This window comes from Gracilinanus agilis, chromosome 5 (genome assembly GCF_016433145.1).
Source record: "Gracilinanus agilis isolate LMUSP501 chromosome 5, AgileGrace, whole genome shotgun sequence".
Lineage (NCBI taxonomy): Eukaryota > Metazoa > Chordata > Mammalia > Didelphimorphia > Didelphidae > Gracilinanus > Gracilinanus agilis.
Window position 1 is genome coordinate 170,159,843 of NC_058134.1, and position 15,301 is coordinate 170,175,143.

A 15,301-nucleotide genomic window follows, 5' to 3' on the forward strand; every position below is an offset into this window, starting at 1 on the left:
CTATTTAGATCTTTTCTGAAAGAAACTTCCCCAAGGATAGTGTTTCAATTTTACCTTCAAATAAATGCCCAAGAAAGGAAATCCCCCAAACAAGAAAAGTATAGAATAAGTTCACTTAATTAAATGAGAACTCTGGCCCATTATCTTTTTGTATTCATGTGTTGTATTCCTTTTTCTACAGCTATATGAGCATCGTAGAGTCTCTCCCTACCTATGGAGTACATTATTATGCAGTAAAGGTAAGTGACTCTAGAATGGAAGAACCCAGTTTTCTAAAGGTAGCAACCTTCCCTTTTGGAAAAAAAAATATCTCATAGTTGTAGTTAGATAACTTAGTGGATTGAGAACCAGCCTAGAGATGGAAGGTCCTAGGTTCAAATGTGGCCTCAGATACTTCCTATGACCCCTTCGCAAGTCACTTAACCCCCATTGCCTAGCCCTTTACTACTCTTCTACCTTAGAACCAATACACAGCATTGATTCTATGACAGGATGTAAGGGTTTTTGTTTTTTTTTTAATCTCTCTCAGTTTTTTCACTGAACCATTCTAAAGATTTTGTTGTTGTATTCCCTTAGTCAAAAGGACTATATGCCCCAAATACAGAACTCTGTATAATTACTAAGTTCCTTTCCTTCCAATTTGAGTGAAGACCTAGTAATAGCATACAAGAAGCCAATTGGCCACACCACAAGAAATTGTAAATATTTCTTTTGAAAACTACATATTAACAGAAGGCTTTTCTGCTCTTACATCAGTGTCTTCCATATGTGTGCTAGGTAGCAGAGTGGATGGAGCCCAGAGGTAGGGAGTTCAGAGTTCACCTATGATCTCATACACTTACAAATAATCCTGGACAAATCACATAACTTCTATTCATCTCAGTTTCCTCAAATTTAAGATAGAAATAATATATTAGGTACTTAATAAATGCTCATTTTCTTCCTTCTTCTGTCCTTTCAGACTTTACTCAAGTTCCATTAATTAGCTCATCTTTCATGAAAGAGCCAACATTAGGATCATATTCTTAAAAAAAAAGTTAAAGGTCATATGATATAGACAGAACCCTTCTTACTTAGTCTATTTGACTTGTTTCAGATTTTTACAAGATTCACATTCATTAAGTTTTCTCTAATATTTAACCCAAGTGTGTTTTTTAATAAAAACCCTCTTCCCATTGTTTTGTCTTCATGGGAAATGGAGGATAATTAGTCACCACTGTCAATTAATTTACTCTTTATGCACTTTTAAACATCATAGAATTTCATGTTAGAAGGGCTTTCATTGTTTCTAAATTATCCCATAGCATCCTCTTCTTCAGGCTAGACCTCTTGGGCCATCATCATCTGTTCACTTTGGTTGAATGACTTGCAAAAGGTCTTAAAATGAAATCCCGGCTGACCTGTTATAAGGTCCTCAGGTCCTAAGGAAGAAATCCAAGAAGTAAAGAAGCATTTTTATTAAGTGCTTATTATGTCCCAGACACCATGCTAAGTGCTCTAGAATTATGATTTCATTTGGTCCTCACAACAACCCTAGGAAGTAGGTGCTACCATCTTCTACTGTGCCACCTAGCTGTCTGAGCCATAAGACTCACTTGGTCCACTGGATCATGACCAAAGAAATCTCTAGTCAATCTAGCTACTTGAAAGAAAAGGATTTATTAATCTGAAGAGACTGGAAATTCATTACCTTTTGGCTGTAGTATTGAGAAGCACTCCCATTTTTTAAATTAAGTACTGTTAAGAGCTACTAAACTCATTCCAATTTGCCCTGCTATTACTTCAGAAAGAGGGGGGGCAGGGGGGAACCTAGAGGAATTGCAGCTATCCTAAGAGAAGCCTCATGGAAATTAAATCATGTTCATTCTTTTTCTTTTCTATATAGAAATATTCCAGATTGAGGAATAGCACAGGAATCTGGGCACAAAATTAGGAGTCTGAAATTTTTCATTTTTAAGCTTCAATTTATTGCTTGCTCTCAATTTCTCTTCATCAGGATGGAGATTAGGATTATCTTCAACCTAATATCTCCTTATTATTGTTCAGTCTTTTCAGTCATGCCTGACTCTTCATGACCCCATTTGGGATTTTCTTGGCAAAGATACTGGATTGGTATGCCATTTTTTTCTCCAGCTCATTTTGCAGATGAGGAAACTAAGGCCAACAGATTGAAGTGACTTGCCCAGGGTCTCATAGCTAGTAAGCCTCTAAGGCTAGATTTTAAATCGGGAAAAAGAGTCTTCTAGAGTGCCAACTAGCTGCCCATGTAACAACTGTGAGGCTTCTACAGATATTCAAAAGATGATAATAAGTCTGCTTGAAACTTTAATCTTCTCTGCCTATGGTCGTGGCCTTGGTTTGTATAGCAATAAAGTTCAGCAAAAGATCATTTCTTGTATGCACCCTGTCACTGAATAAACTTTTGTACTTTATGCTAGTGAGCAGCAATAAGGCTTATGTTTCAAGGAAACTAAAGGACTTGGCATTTCTTGACTTCTGAAACTTAAAAGCATTAGTAATTACTACCTATGTAGGTAAAAAACATATGAGTCCAAGTTTGCCTAAATCAAGTGTATCAGGACTTTCCATTTTGTAGCCCTGCTGTTTCACTAATGCAGTCTTTTATGGGGTTATAAAAATGCAAACCTGCTCAATCCAGTGTTTGAATAGTATTTGATTTATTCCTGCTTTGTTTCCTGAAAACATTGTAGTACTTTGTGGAGTCTAGATGGTTTAGGCAAAGATGTGACATCTGAAAAATAAGCTCAAAAATAGCAAAACCCACATTTTTCCCCAAATCAAATCCTATTCTGTTAGAGGGAAGGTTTCAGAGAACTACCTCTGAGATCCTGATACATGACAGGTCTTGAAAATGCTTACCATTTTACAGTTTTGGACAGTCAGTGAAGACAGAGTTAGAAACACCAAGCTATTAGTGGGCATTGCACTGAGCAGCATTCTAAAGAGGGTCCATGGCTGAGCTCTCTTGTCATAAACTTAGAGCATCTTCGGGATTAGTAAACATCCCTTGTAACTGACAAAGAAGAACCCCTTTTTATGTCATATAAAGGAAAAGGTTATCTAATCTGACCTTTTTTTTTTTTTTTTTGATGGCTACTTATGTGAGTTAGTAGGCAGATATTTAGAATAACTACCAAAATTTTGGCCATTTTCATTTTGTTTTTTCTTTCTTCTTCCCTTCCTTCCTTCTCCCGTCCTTCTCTTCTTTCCTCTCTTCCTTTCTTTCCTTCCTTTCTCTTTTTCCTCTCTTCTTTCCTTTCTTTCCTTCTTCCTTTCTTGTCCTTTTCTCTTTCTCTCTCTTTCCCTCTTTCTTGTTTGTTTCTTCCTTCCTTCCTTTCTTTCTTTCTTCCTTCCTTCCTTCCTCTCCTCCTCCTCCTCCTCCTCCTCCTTCTTCTTTTCTCTCTCTCTCCTGNCTATTCAACTGAGGAACTGGCCTTGTCAGTTATTCCCTCAGTTCTAGAAAGCTATCTTTATTGTTCTGCTCTAAACTCCTCCAAATGCATATATTCATTTCTATTGAATGAGGAAACCAACCCTGAATCTTCAAAGCCTCAAGAATAAAAAGGATAAGTCATTTCTCACAATTATAGATATGCTATATTATAGAGAATATATTTCTCTAGAATCATAGGATTTTAAAGCATAAACATATCTGAGAAATAATTTAGTTCAATTCCTTTTTTTTCCTTAAAACTGTCATAAAATTGCCCAAGGTCACACTGATTGTAAATGCCATAGCTGGGGCCCTTGACTCCTGTTCCAGTACTCATTCTTCTAGGCCATGCTCTTCCTCAGCAGTTCACATATAATAAACCCTTACTAGATTGTGTGGCATTGTAAGAACTGCATGAAGTTTTAGAGTTAGATGAAGCTTCTCATTTCAAGGAACTTAAACCTTCCCTATCTCAAGCACTTCTCCTCCTCTTCAAGTGAACTAGTCTTTTACCTTGGTTGATCTTTAAAATTTGGCCTCTGTAGACCATGACATTAATCCCACCTCACTACCCCCTTCCTTTTTTTTTTTTTAATATCCTAGGATAAGCAGGGAATTCCATGGTGGTTAGGACTCAGCTACAAAGGAATTTTCCAATATGATTATCATGATAAAGTGAAGCCAAGGAAGGTAAGTCTGTTATTATTTGTTGTGTTAATGTCTTGTTGTCTTAGCTGGCTTGAGGAAGGAACCCAATGATCCCATAAACATGTCAGTCATTTAAGGAGTTAGGCATCACTTAAAATTCATCACAGATTTCCCTGAGCAAATTCTTTTCCTCACCATCACAAAGGAAAACTCAAAGTGAGGGGACTGAGTTTCTCTTGTCTCCAGTCCACAAGAAGCAATGAATGGGGTTATATTTAGGAGAAAAAACAAACTATGTGATTCATTGTTTGGGGTGGGGGAGGTGTTGTACAATCCATTAACTCACTCTGAGGACTTTTGTTTCCTAAACCAGAAATATTCTTGAACTGTGATAGCCTGTTGCATTCCTTAATGTACCAGAGAAACAGGAGGGGCATAAAAATATATTCTAATGTGGAAGAGTTCATATAAATCAATGACAGTATACTTGGACATCAAGACATTAACCATAAATCTGGAAAACTAAGGTCATGTAACAGAGAGTTACAGGCAGGAAGCTGTTGACAGTGTCTTTGTAAATATACAACAAAAGGTTCGAAGGGCCTTTCTTTTCTTTTTTCCTTAGTTTTCACACATTTCCCAGACCAGAGCAAATTGAAAAATTATAATGGAATGACCTCCAAGGACAATACTAACAATCAGATTCCCTGTCAAAGAATAATGGCAAGGGGGGCAGCTGGGTAGCTCAGTGGATTGAGAGTCAGGCCTAGAAACAGGAGATCCTAGGTTCAAATCTGGCCTCAGCCACTTCCCAGCTGTGTGACCCTGGGCAAGTCACTTGACCCCCATTGCCCACCCTTACCACTCTTCCACCTATGAGACAATACACCGAAGTTAAGGGTTTAAAAAAAAAAAGAATAATGGCAAGAACACAGTTCAAATTTGGAGCCTCATATTAAAAGCATATCAAGAGAGAAAACAGTACGGGCCCATTATGTCTTCCTAGATCACTTTCCAAGTTTCTTTATCCATGAGTAGGATTGTAAGCCAATCTGCATATCTAAGTTTATTTTAGTTTATCCAATTAGCATTTGGCCATAGTTTACTTCTTTATTAAATTGGTAGAATAAACTGGCCCTAGAGAGGAGAATGTTAGTTTGGTTATCACTGAATCCACTAAGTTCAAAGAAAGGAATCTGGACAGAAGATGGATGAATGGTTCACCAGGGAACAATTCAGTAGGAATTTGGCTCTTTAGGGGGCCAGGGGACAGGGTATCATTATGTGGCTGTCTTTGAAATCTCTCCAATTTTCATTTTTTATGATCCAGAAGAGGAGCTGGATATTTCATTCTTATTTTCCCCCTCTCCGTGCCTCTGCTGCCGATTTCCCACACTCTTTGTCTCTGCTGCCTCTGAATTATCCTCTATACTGTTCTATCTCTCTTGCTTTCTTTGTCTCCCCCTTATTTTCTCCCTACATACCTCTTCATTTTAGAATATTGACATATTAGCTCTGAATTGGGTCCTTACAGGTCATCTTTCCATAATCCCATTTTCCAAATGAAGGAAATGAAACCTAGAAAAGTGAAGTCATTTGCAAAAGATCACACAACAATAAATGTCAGAGTTGAGATGAAAACCAGACTTTGGGCCCCAAGTTCTATGAGATTATCAAATCCCTCTTGGGTTCTCCTTTTTGGATACCTCAGCTGAACCGCCATAGGACGAAATCATCGAGACTGATGATCCCTCTTTTTCATTTTGGTGGAATTTTTTTTTAGTCATTTGAAGTTCTAGAAGTAAGAATAGGAGAGAAAATTTATTCCATTCACACCTATGTCACAATTAGAGTTCTAAATTAGAGTTGAATTGAGCCTTAATAGTAACTTGCATTTACATAGCACTTAAAACATTTGTAAAAGTGTTTTACATATATTATCTTATTGTTATCCCCATTTTAGAGATGGGAAAACTGAAGCTGAGGGATTTAAATGAGTTGACCAAAGTCACACAGCTAATAAATGTCTTAGGGAGGATATGAACCTAGGTCTGTCTCCATAATGATTATTCTAGTACTTTATCCATAATGCCAATTTGGAACTTAGAGACAAGGCTGAAGATAGAATATAACTAAGGATGATGATCTTACACTGCAGGCAGGACCCAAGAATTATGCCTGTGTCTCATCATCATTATCAATGGTCACTGAACACTTAAAATACTTGTGTATGGATTTATGCTCTTAGAGCATCATGAAAGATATAAGGGGCATTTCCTAACCCTTAAATCTAGTTAGGAAAACATGACATTTGCACAAGAAAATTTTGTAATGGTTCAGTTGTTTTGCAGTTGTGTGACTCTTCATGACCCTATTTGGAGTTTCCTTGTCAGAGATACTGGAGTGGTTTTCCATTTCCTTTTCCAGCTCATTTTATAGATGAGGAAACTGATTGGTCTTCTGAGCCTGATGGCTCCTTTACATAAAAGAGTCTATCTGAAAATGTAAATCTATTTCAAAATAAGACTTTAGGGAAAGAAATTAGCCAAGACACGTTCACCTAATAATGCACATCCCCAAAGGGAAACCAATGTAAAATTATGGCCCTAAGCAATAGGAAGTAGAGCACTGTGCAAGTGGAGCTCAGCTAATAGTGCAGACTAACTTTTTTAGAGAACATCATATTCTCAAAGGGCAACTAGATGGTGCTTGAATAGAATGGAATCAGGAAGATCTGAATTCAAATCAGCACTCAGACACTTACTAGCTATGACCCTGAGCAAGTCACTTAACCCTGTTGGTATCTGTAAAGTGAGCTGGAGAAGGAAATGGAAAACCACTTCCAGTATCTTAGCCCAGAAAACCACAAATGGGGTCACAAGAGTTGGACACAATTGAAACAACTCACCCACAAAATATTCCCACAGCCACATCTATCAACTAAATCCTCACAACACTTAAAAAAGATTCCCATGTACTCTACATGGAGATCTTCTTTGCTCAATTCATTTCCAGCTTGAGCTGCTCTTGCCCAGCAACAGGTTTGTAGTTTTCTTTGAGTTTTTGCCCCAGTTGAAGCAGAGGTAGCCAGTGGCACTGTGTAAAAATGATGAACACTTTGAGTGACTGCAGTGGTAGGAGTGAGGCTGCCTTCCCTGCCTTGGAGGGCCCAGAGGAATCCTGTGGTAAGCTGGGTTTTAATGGTTTTAGCAAACAATTAACACAGTCAGAAGAGCTAAGCAGCCTAAACAGATCTTCTCAAGTGTTTCCATATGCCTTTCAAAAACATTTTTGGCATTCTGAAAGCTCTACAGAAATGGCAACTGACTATTGGAACTTGCTCTAGGTTTTCCAATTCTTGCCAGGGAGAGATTTCACAGCTTTTCTGCCATCTGCCATTGGGGTCTCATATCAGCCTGAGTAGCTCACTCTCCATCCTGGGGCTCAGGCTGCCTTTTGGGAAGAAATCAAATATAGTTTACTTTCTCAGAGGTATATTCTGTTCTAATTACTAGTAGTTCTCAGCCACTTTTGGATCTACTTCTGCCCAAGAGTCCTCCCCTCCCTTACTTCCTGCCACCTAGAGAGCACTTCCATGAAGCAGCGTCTTTGCAGATCTAGAATCTAGCCTCAGACATGGCTTCCACTTCTTAAAAAAAGTCTTTTAGCTCCCCAGGAATTGCTAGACATATATGCACAGGGGTTGCTGCCAGACTGGTCCCTTGTGCTATTCTTCATCCTTCCAAGTTCACATGTCAGCTTGGGAATTGTACTGGGGCCACACAACACAAGCAGAATGGACTCATATAACTCCTCAAAATGTGCAGTACCTAAATGTGAGAAATCAACTCTTTGTACTTACAGTCATGTAAAATGGGGTTTGCCCAAATGCCTCTGTACTAAAACAAATAAGGTAGAGGGCCAACCAAAATCTCTAAAAAGGATTTTAACATACTGCCCATTTTGCCTCCTACATTAGCATCCTGGACTCCCCTCTTTTCTTTCTTTTCCCAATTGTTCATTCTTTCTCATTCTCTTAGTGTCCTTCCCCACTCCTATGTACCTTTCAGCACTAAAACACCATGTTCAAATTCACCTTTTTGTGATCTTATCTTTTTCTCTTTTCTTTCTCTTAGCCACTTTATATTAAGTTTGATGGGAATTTGTGTTGACAGTTGGAGTCTTCCAAGGTGTTTGTGCTGACAGAATTCATTTGTGTTCTGTGAGTTTTTTGGATCATTGTGAGCAAAGATTGGAATTTGATGTTGATAAATATGCGTAGATTTGTCATATAGGCTTTTTTTAGTATGCCTAGCAGATTACATACATTTTTGTGTATGTGTGTGTGTGTAAAAGAATGGAACAATTCAATTCAAGAACTAGTTTATTGCATCAATGTTGCATTTATTTCAAGAAATAATGAAAATACAGTCAAATTGGTAGCTCTGGCTAATAGTAAAACTTGAGTTTTATGTTGATATGAGTAAATGGCTAATGATTCTGAGGAGAATCTTCAGCAGGTTTCAGTAACCAATGTCAGTGTCTTTTCCTTTGATCAACTGTAAGTACAAACATTTAGATGATGCCCCTGTAATAGAAGATAATGCCTCCATAGTCTTATCAGTGTGAAGGGGATCCCATGAAATTGATCAGGGATTCTACTGAACACTTCCATTACAATAAAGAAGTTGAATTTATTTTCTTTCTTCAGTCTTTAGAGTAATTAAATTGAAATCTAATAAGGGCAGCTCAGTACCACAATAGATAGTGTCAGTTCTGGAGGTAAGAAGATCTTGGGTTCAAGACCTCAGACACTTCCCAACCCCAGTCGCCTATCCCTTGCCATTCTTCTTAGAATTGATACTGATAGAAGGTAAGGATTTTTAAAAAATAGAAATCTCATGAACTTTGGCAAACAATCATTATGATTTCTTATCTGAAATCAGATTCAGAATTAGGCAGTAAAAAATAAGCATGGCAGACATTTTCAATAGCAGGGCCACCTGATTCCACAGGCAGGTCTCAGATTCTTCATATATTGGCCCAAGAACATAGAAAGTGCCTTCCCCTCAAAAGGATCATGGTAATTTTTGTTAACTTTATTTTGGTCAACAAAATCCTCTTTTCTAACATTTTGAGTTATTTGAGAGGTGACCATGTTATCACACACTAAAGCCCCCAAGACCCATCGACATTATATCCAGTGAACTGAAGCATCCCACTTTCTTTTGCTTTTCTGAAATCCATAGACAAGTTTTCCTATCTCTTCCCAGGAAACAGTATGATAGATTAGTGTTACACAATGAACAATTAAATGGAAGATGTGTGATTTAGGAATATGGATTTAGCCGTAGGAAGGACTTAATGTCTATATAGTCCAAGTCCACCATCACTTTGTAGATGAGGATACTGAGGTCCAGAAAGACTAAGCAATCTGTCCACAGTCTTCCAGATAATAAGGAACAGATCTAGGGTTCAAATCCAGGTCCTTCCATTTCTAATCCAACTCTCAACTTAGATTAAGATCTAAGCCCTGCTTATCTCTGTTACTCCTCAGAAAGTCACATCCTCTTTGGCCTCAGTTTCTTTGCCTATAAAATGATGGTTTGGGATAAATGTTATCTAAAGTTCTCAAACAAGTCTAAACACCATCCAAAAATCCCTTTACTCCTAAGAATAACTAAAAAAATTTTAACATGGAATTAAAATGGAAACCCTATTATAGCAATGTAGTCTCCGGGGGTGGGAGGGGAGAACCAACAATCATCCATGTACTAGTATAGAGCATTACCTATATACTGGGCCAAACTTGATTACCAGTTTAGATGGGATGAAATCTTCCTCATGGGAAAAAATGGCAGGATCATTTCCTTGTTATTTGGCTGTCCATATTTACTTATTTATTGGATGTGCTATTAGATGTGCTTTTATGTACCCTTAGATGTACAATTAGATGCATTATGGAATCCCCAATGAGGTTTCAGAAACAAGAGTGGGTTTAAATGGCCTGCTGTTTATTCCAATTTAATGTTTTTGTTTTTTTCAGAAGTGGCCAAAGCAGCTTTATGTTGTCCCTGAGAATAAATTCTAACCAGGGGAATTTACTCTGGGAATTGATGTCATGACTATAAATTAGTAAATATTTTTCAACTGAGTGAATGAAGGAACAAAGAAAATCATATTTATAGGAAATAATCCATTTAATTGTGTCCTGATTCCCAATGGAATTACCCTGTTTAATTATTCAGTGTAACCATTTCTGTTTAAAATGATTTGTTTTCTCCTCCTTTTGACTCTTCTCCTTATTTCTGAGCTCTCTTAATCAGGGTCTGGTTCTGAGTTCTTATTCATACTCTCTTCAGCATTCTCCATGGATACCTGCAGCTTGTGCTGTACTCTATCTATTTAACATTCTTTACATTTTGTAGCCTCTGCTCATCCCATGGTGCTTTGATCAAAAAGCTTCCACCCAACTCTTACCACCACCCCCTATCACCACTTATCAGTCCTTCAGATCTCACAAAAGTGGATTGAGTGGTCCTTGGCAGGGTTCAAAGCTTGTCTGGAACAGTTTCTGGCATATGGGTTAGCAAGCCATCCTCAAAGACCAGACCTGCAAGAATGCTTGTCGTGAGAAAAATCCACCCTTAACAGTGTTGCTAGACTTTTCAAAACTACACACACACGCACACGTACATGTACACGTACACGTACACGTTTCTTGAACCACTAATATAAGCCATGTCATTGCTAAATAACTACATATGGGTAAAAACCATACTAGCTGATAATATAAAGAATTGGATTCAAGTCTATCTTCTGCCACTAATTAGCTATGTGATCTCTCTTGATTTTAATATCCTCTTCTTCTGATATCTGTCATATTTTCCAGTGTTTAAATTCCAGGTCTCTAACCCAAATGCACCTGGAAACACTGAACTGTAGCTTTGGAGAAGTGGTTGTGAAGTCAGTCCAGGTGAACTTGCCCCTACCTGGTTTTTATAGGTGGAGGGCAGTTAAACACTGTAATGTAAGCCCCTAGAAAGGCGAGCTGCTCTGAAGCTGGCAGCTGTCTATGCGATCCAGATAGCATTTTCATTGTGCTCTGGATTTCCATACTGATGCCTCAAATGCAAGGCTATTTTAAGTTTTAGTAGCTTGAAACTGCTTTTAAACTTTTGGGATATCTGTATATCACACTGCCTCTCAGGAATTGTGACAGACTACTTTTAAGATGAAAGTAGTGAGCCATTCTCCTGGCAACACTGAATTGGACTTTTATATTAAAGCCAATTCAAAATAATCCAAGATTTAATTCCTCCCTGGGGCAGATACACCCTTCAAAGCTACCATTCCAAAGTTACTTGAACATGTTATAATAGAAAGAAATTGACTGAATTTGGCTCTGCTGCTTATTAGCTATGTGACTATGGGCAAATTACCAATCTCTGTGCCTCCGTTTCCTCATTTGTGAAATAGGAATAATAACATTTGCATTGCCTTTACTCTCAAGGTTTATACAAATAACACATTGCACTGCATTAGACATTACATATGCATAAATAACTGTTGCTATTATGCAAATAACTCCAGGCCCCAAAGAGTATTTTAACTAGGCTAGTTGGTTCATTGTTTGTGATCATTTTAGGAGTGATGACTTGTGCAACAGTGCATGGCTCTAAAATCATGGTCTCTTTGTATTTCTGCTTTCCCCTGTTTGAAATGGGAATAGTGAGTTGTGACTTTTTATTAACTGGAAGATTCCAGAGAGAACTACATTCCTCCCATTGTTAATTACATAGCAAATGTCATTGGGGTTTTCTTTGTTTTTTAATCACTAAACAAGAGATGGGTAATAATAGCCAGCAGCAGATAGCATGTGTTCGTAAAACTGAAGACTTTTTTTTTCTTAGTCTCTAAGTGGGAAAACCCAGAATCTTTCACTTCACCCAGAGTTTCCATTTGGTCTGTACCTCACCCTGTACCCTGCTATAAGTCTCTCTAGCACCACAACCACCACCCTGTCCCCTCCATAGACACATCAATGTGGACCCGTGGCCATTTGCCTTTGGGTAGCCTATTCTTAGTTAGTATGCAGCCTGTGCAGTTTGGCTAAGAGGAGGACATCTAGAAAGAGACAGACACACAGAGAGACAGAGATAAGACAGAAAGAGTGATGGTGGCCAGGTAAAATGAATAGAGGCTTGTTTGAATGGATACTTTGACATGAGAGTAGGAATGGATCTAGACCAGTGATGGGCAAACCTTTTAAAGAGGGGGCCAAAGGAAAGGAAATGCTCATCTGTCAGTGTGTTTTTAAGGAAACTCTTTTGAAGTTTTTTTGTATTGTATTCGTCAGATTAGGAATAATGTCCCATGGCTGGATAGAACATTTCAGGGGGCCTCATCTGGCCCGCAGGCTGTAGTTTGCCCATCAGTGGTCTAAACTGTTTGAAAAAGTCACCAAATGCACCCCTCCCTTCACTAGTTTGCCCAAAGACAGTCTGGGAATGGATAGAGAACTCACTTTACTTAGTGGGAATATATCTGAAGTTAACAAAACAGGTGAAAAGGAGAGAATGGCAAGAAGTCATGTAAGCAATTTGAGGAAACGGGAAAAGGAATAAAAAATAAGGCAAAATTCAAATGTACCCTGGAAAGAGAGAAGATTGAATAAATAAGTCTCCCTAGCAAAATAGCATTAGCATGGAAAGCTGATATATTGGCTCTAGAGCCCTGCCAATCCTGACATCCTGAGCAAATGCCAATTAATCCAAAGACTACTGATACCTGATCATGTGTTCAAAATCTTTTTTTTTCTACCCTGGCCCCCACACTTTTTAAGTGTTTAGGTATATTGCCCTGTAACTCCAAGGGTTTGGTTTCTTCCAATGTCGATTGCTGATTTCCTCCAGCCTGTTTTCCTTTCAGCAGCTGAATGGACATTCACACACAGAGTTGAGAGGCCATATAAATAGCTGTGTTGATTGTTTACATAGCAGGGGTCAAACTCAACAACATTTGGTATTTATAACATACTTCTATAAACGCTCTACAGGCCAGCACAGCCTCAGATTCAGGCTCCCCAAACATCTCAGTAGAAACATTCTGTTAGTGTTATCCTCTGAGCAGAGTTGACCATGTATGTGTGCCTTTGAAAAAGCAAAATCAAAACCAAAGTTTTTATTGGATAATAAACCATTGCCAAGCAGCAGCCTGCCTGTGTTGCAGTGAACCATGTACAATTAGCCAACTGGCCACTTACACATAGCTTGAGTTTCTCTGCAGTTATCTTCTCTTTTTGGCTAATTTATGTTATTAGTTACAGATATAATATGGTGATCATGCAGAAAGAAAACAATTTCATATTGAACCAATACTCAGAGAAAGTCCAGTGGGGTTTAGCCAGTAGGACAGCTCCAGCTTAAGATGCCATAGTAAGCAGGAGCTGGCTTCTCTGGGCTGCATTTGGTGGTCCAAAAGGACTTAACAATTTTTTTTCTCTAGTCAATCCTCTCAGTCCCTTAAGAAGGCAGATTTACATTGTCAGTTCAGCTGCAGTGTGGTCCCGGAATCCCTGAGACCAAGCCTGACCTCATTCAAGGAAAATTTGCACCCCCAAATCCAGAAAGGAAATTCAGTAGAAGCCAGAGTCCTAAAGCAGCTCTAGGATTACAGCCTCTTCCAGATGTTCATGTTTGAATGGAAACTAAACTCCATTCCCATTTCAACAAGTGTTATAAGTCATGGCCCAGTCAATCTCTGGGTGTGTGTCTATAGAGCCTGTGTATATGTACATAAGTATTTAAGTTTATGTTTGCATCTGCAGGGTTGGAAAATCATAAAAAAGCTGGTCCCCAGCCAAATGTGTCACTAGCCACGTCTGGGATAGCTAATGGTTCCTTGGCCACACATCATTAGTCAAGGAGAAAAACTTGCTCTCTCTTTTTATGTTTCTCCCCTGATTAGACATGGCTGTGGATGCTGCAAGATGTTTAGATGGACATAGGGAAGGACCCTGGATTGGAGAGCTTTTTGTTAATAAAGTGGGCAGCTCTGGGGGTATAGGACCACAGAACAGAATGAGAGACAACAAGAGTCTGAGAGCTTCTTGGGAGCATAAAGAAGCAGCTACAGAAGGAGGAGGGAGTAGAGATTGTAAGGGATCTTAACTTCCTCTGTGTCATGGATACCTCTGACAGTCTCATGTAGCCAATGAACTTCTTCTCAGAAGGTTTTTTAATGCATAGGCTAAAATACATAGGATTATAAAAGTAAATGAATTATATTGAAACACAGTTATCAGCTTAAAAAAAGAAGTTCACACACCCTCAGGCTAAGAATTCCTTCAAGAAAAACTATTTAGAGCTCCTGGAGTCCCTGGAATTCTTATTGGACAGTGATGAAGAAGGAAAAGTTGAAAATGACTCTGAGGCTTTGAACGTGAGTGACTTGGATAACAGAAGTACCAGCAAGAAAAAAATAAGAAGGACTGGGGTTTATGGCAATAGAAAATACACCTGAGCTTCAAATCTGAGCTTAAAGCCCAATTCTGAGCTTAAAAACACATTTAGGTTAAGGTCCTTTGAGTTTTATGTCAGAAACAACGAGGTGGCAGAGTGGATAGAATGCTGGAGCCAGGAAAACCTATGATCAAATCTGGCCTCAGAGGTTTACTAGCTATGTAATCCTGGACAAGTCATTTAATGTTTGCCTCAGCTTCCTGAGTTGTAAAATGTGAATACTAATAGTTCTCAAGGTCATTGTGAGGATCAAATGAGGTAATATTTGTAAAGCACTTAGTACAATGCCTGGTACATAGTAGGTATTTTTAAAAAGCTTGTTTCCTTCCTTCTATCTCTTGATTTCCTATCTTCTATCTCAGAGATTATTTTGTCTTTTCATGAATGTCAATTTAAATTCAGCATTTAAAATAAACTGTAGATTACACAAAACATTGGGAAGGAGACAAAGATTCCAAAAAGAAAGTAAACTCAAATTATTGCTTCCAAGTCAACAAAATATTTATTGAAGCAGTGTTACAGTTGCCAGGCATTCTGCTGAGTGTCACTCAAAGAAAAATAACAATGTCTGCCCTCAGGAAGCATCCAGTCTGAGAGGGAACAATATGGTATGTTTTTAAATAAATGTAATGCAAATTGAATTGTGAGTAAATGCATGGAAAAATCAAAGAGAACG

General features: G+C 38.4%; 1 protein-coding gene across 2 annotated transcripts in view; it reads left to right on the forward strand.

Annotated features, from left to right (window-relative positions):
- Window positions 1-15,301, forward strand: part of FRMD4A (FERM domain containing 4A) — a 365,617-nt gene that overhangs the window by 260,337 nt on the left and 89,979 nt on the right. For both annotated transcript variants that reach the window (XM_044677278.1, XM_044677277.1), the window contains exons 10-11: window positions 182-239; window positions 4,058-4,144. In XM_044677278.1, the coding sequence (XP_044533213.1) occupies window positions 182-239; window positions 4,058-4,144 (145 nt within the window). The remainder of the gene's footprint in view (window positions 1-181; window positions 240-4,057; window positions 4,145-15,301) is intronic.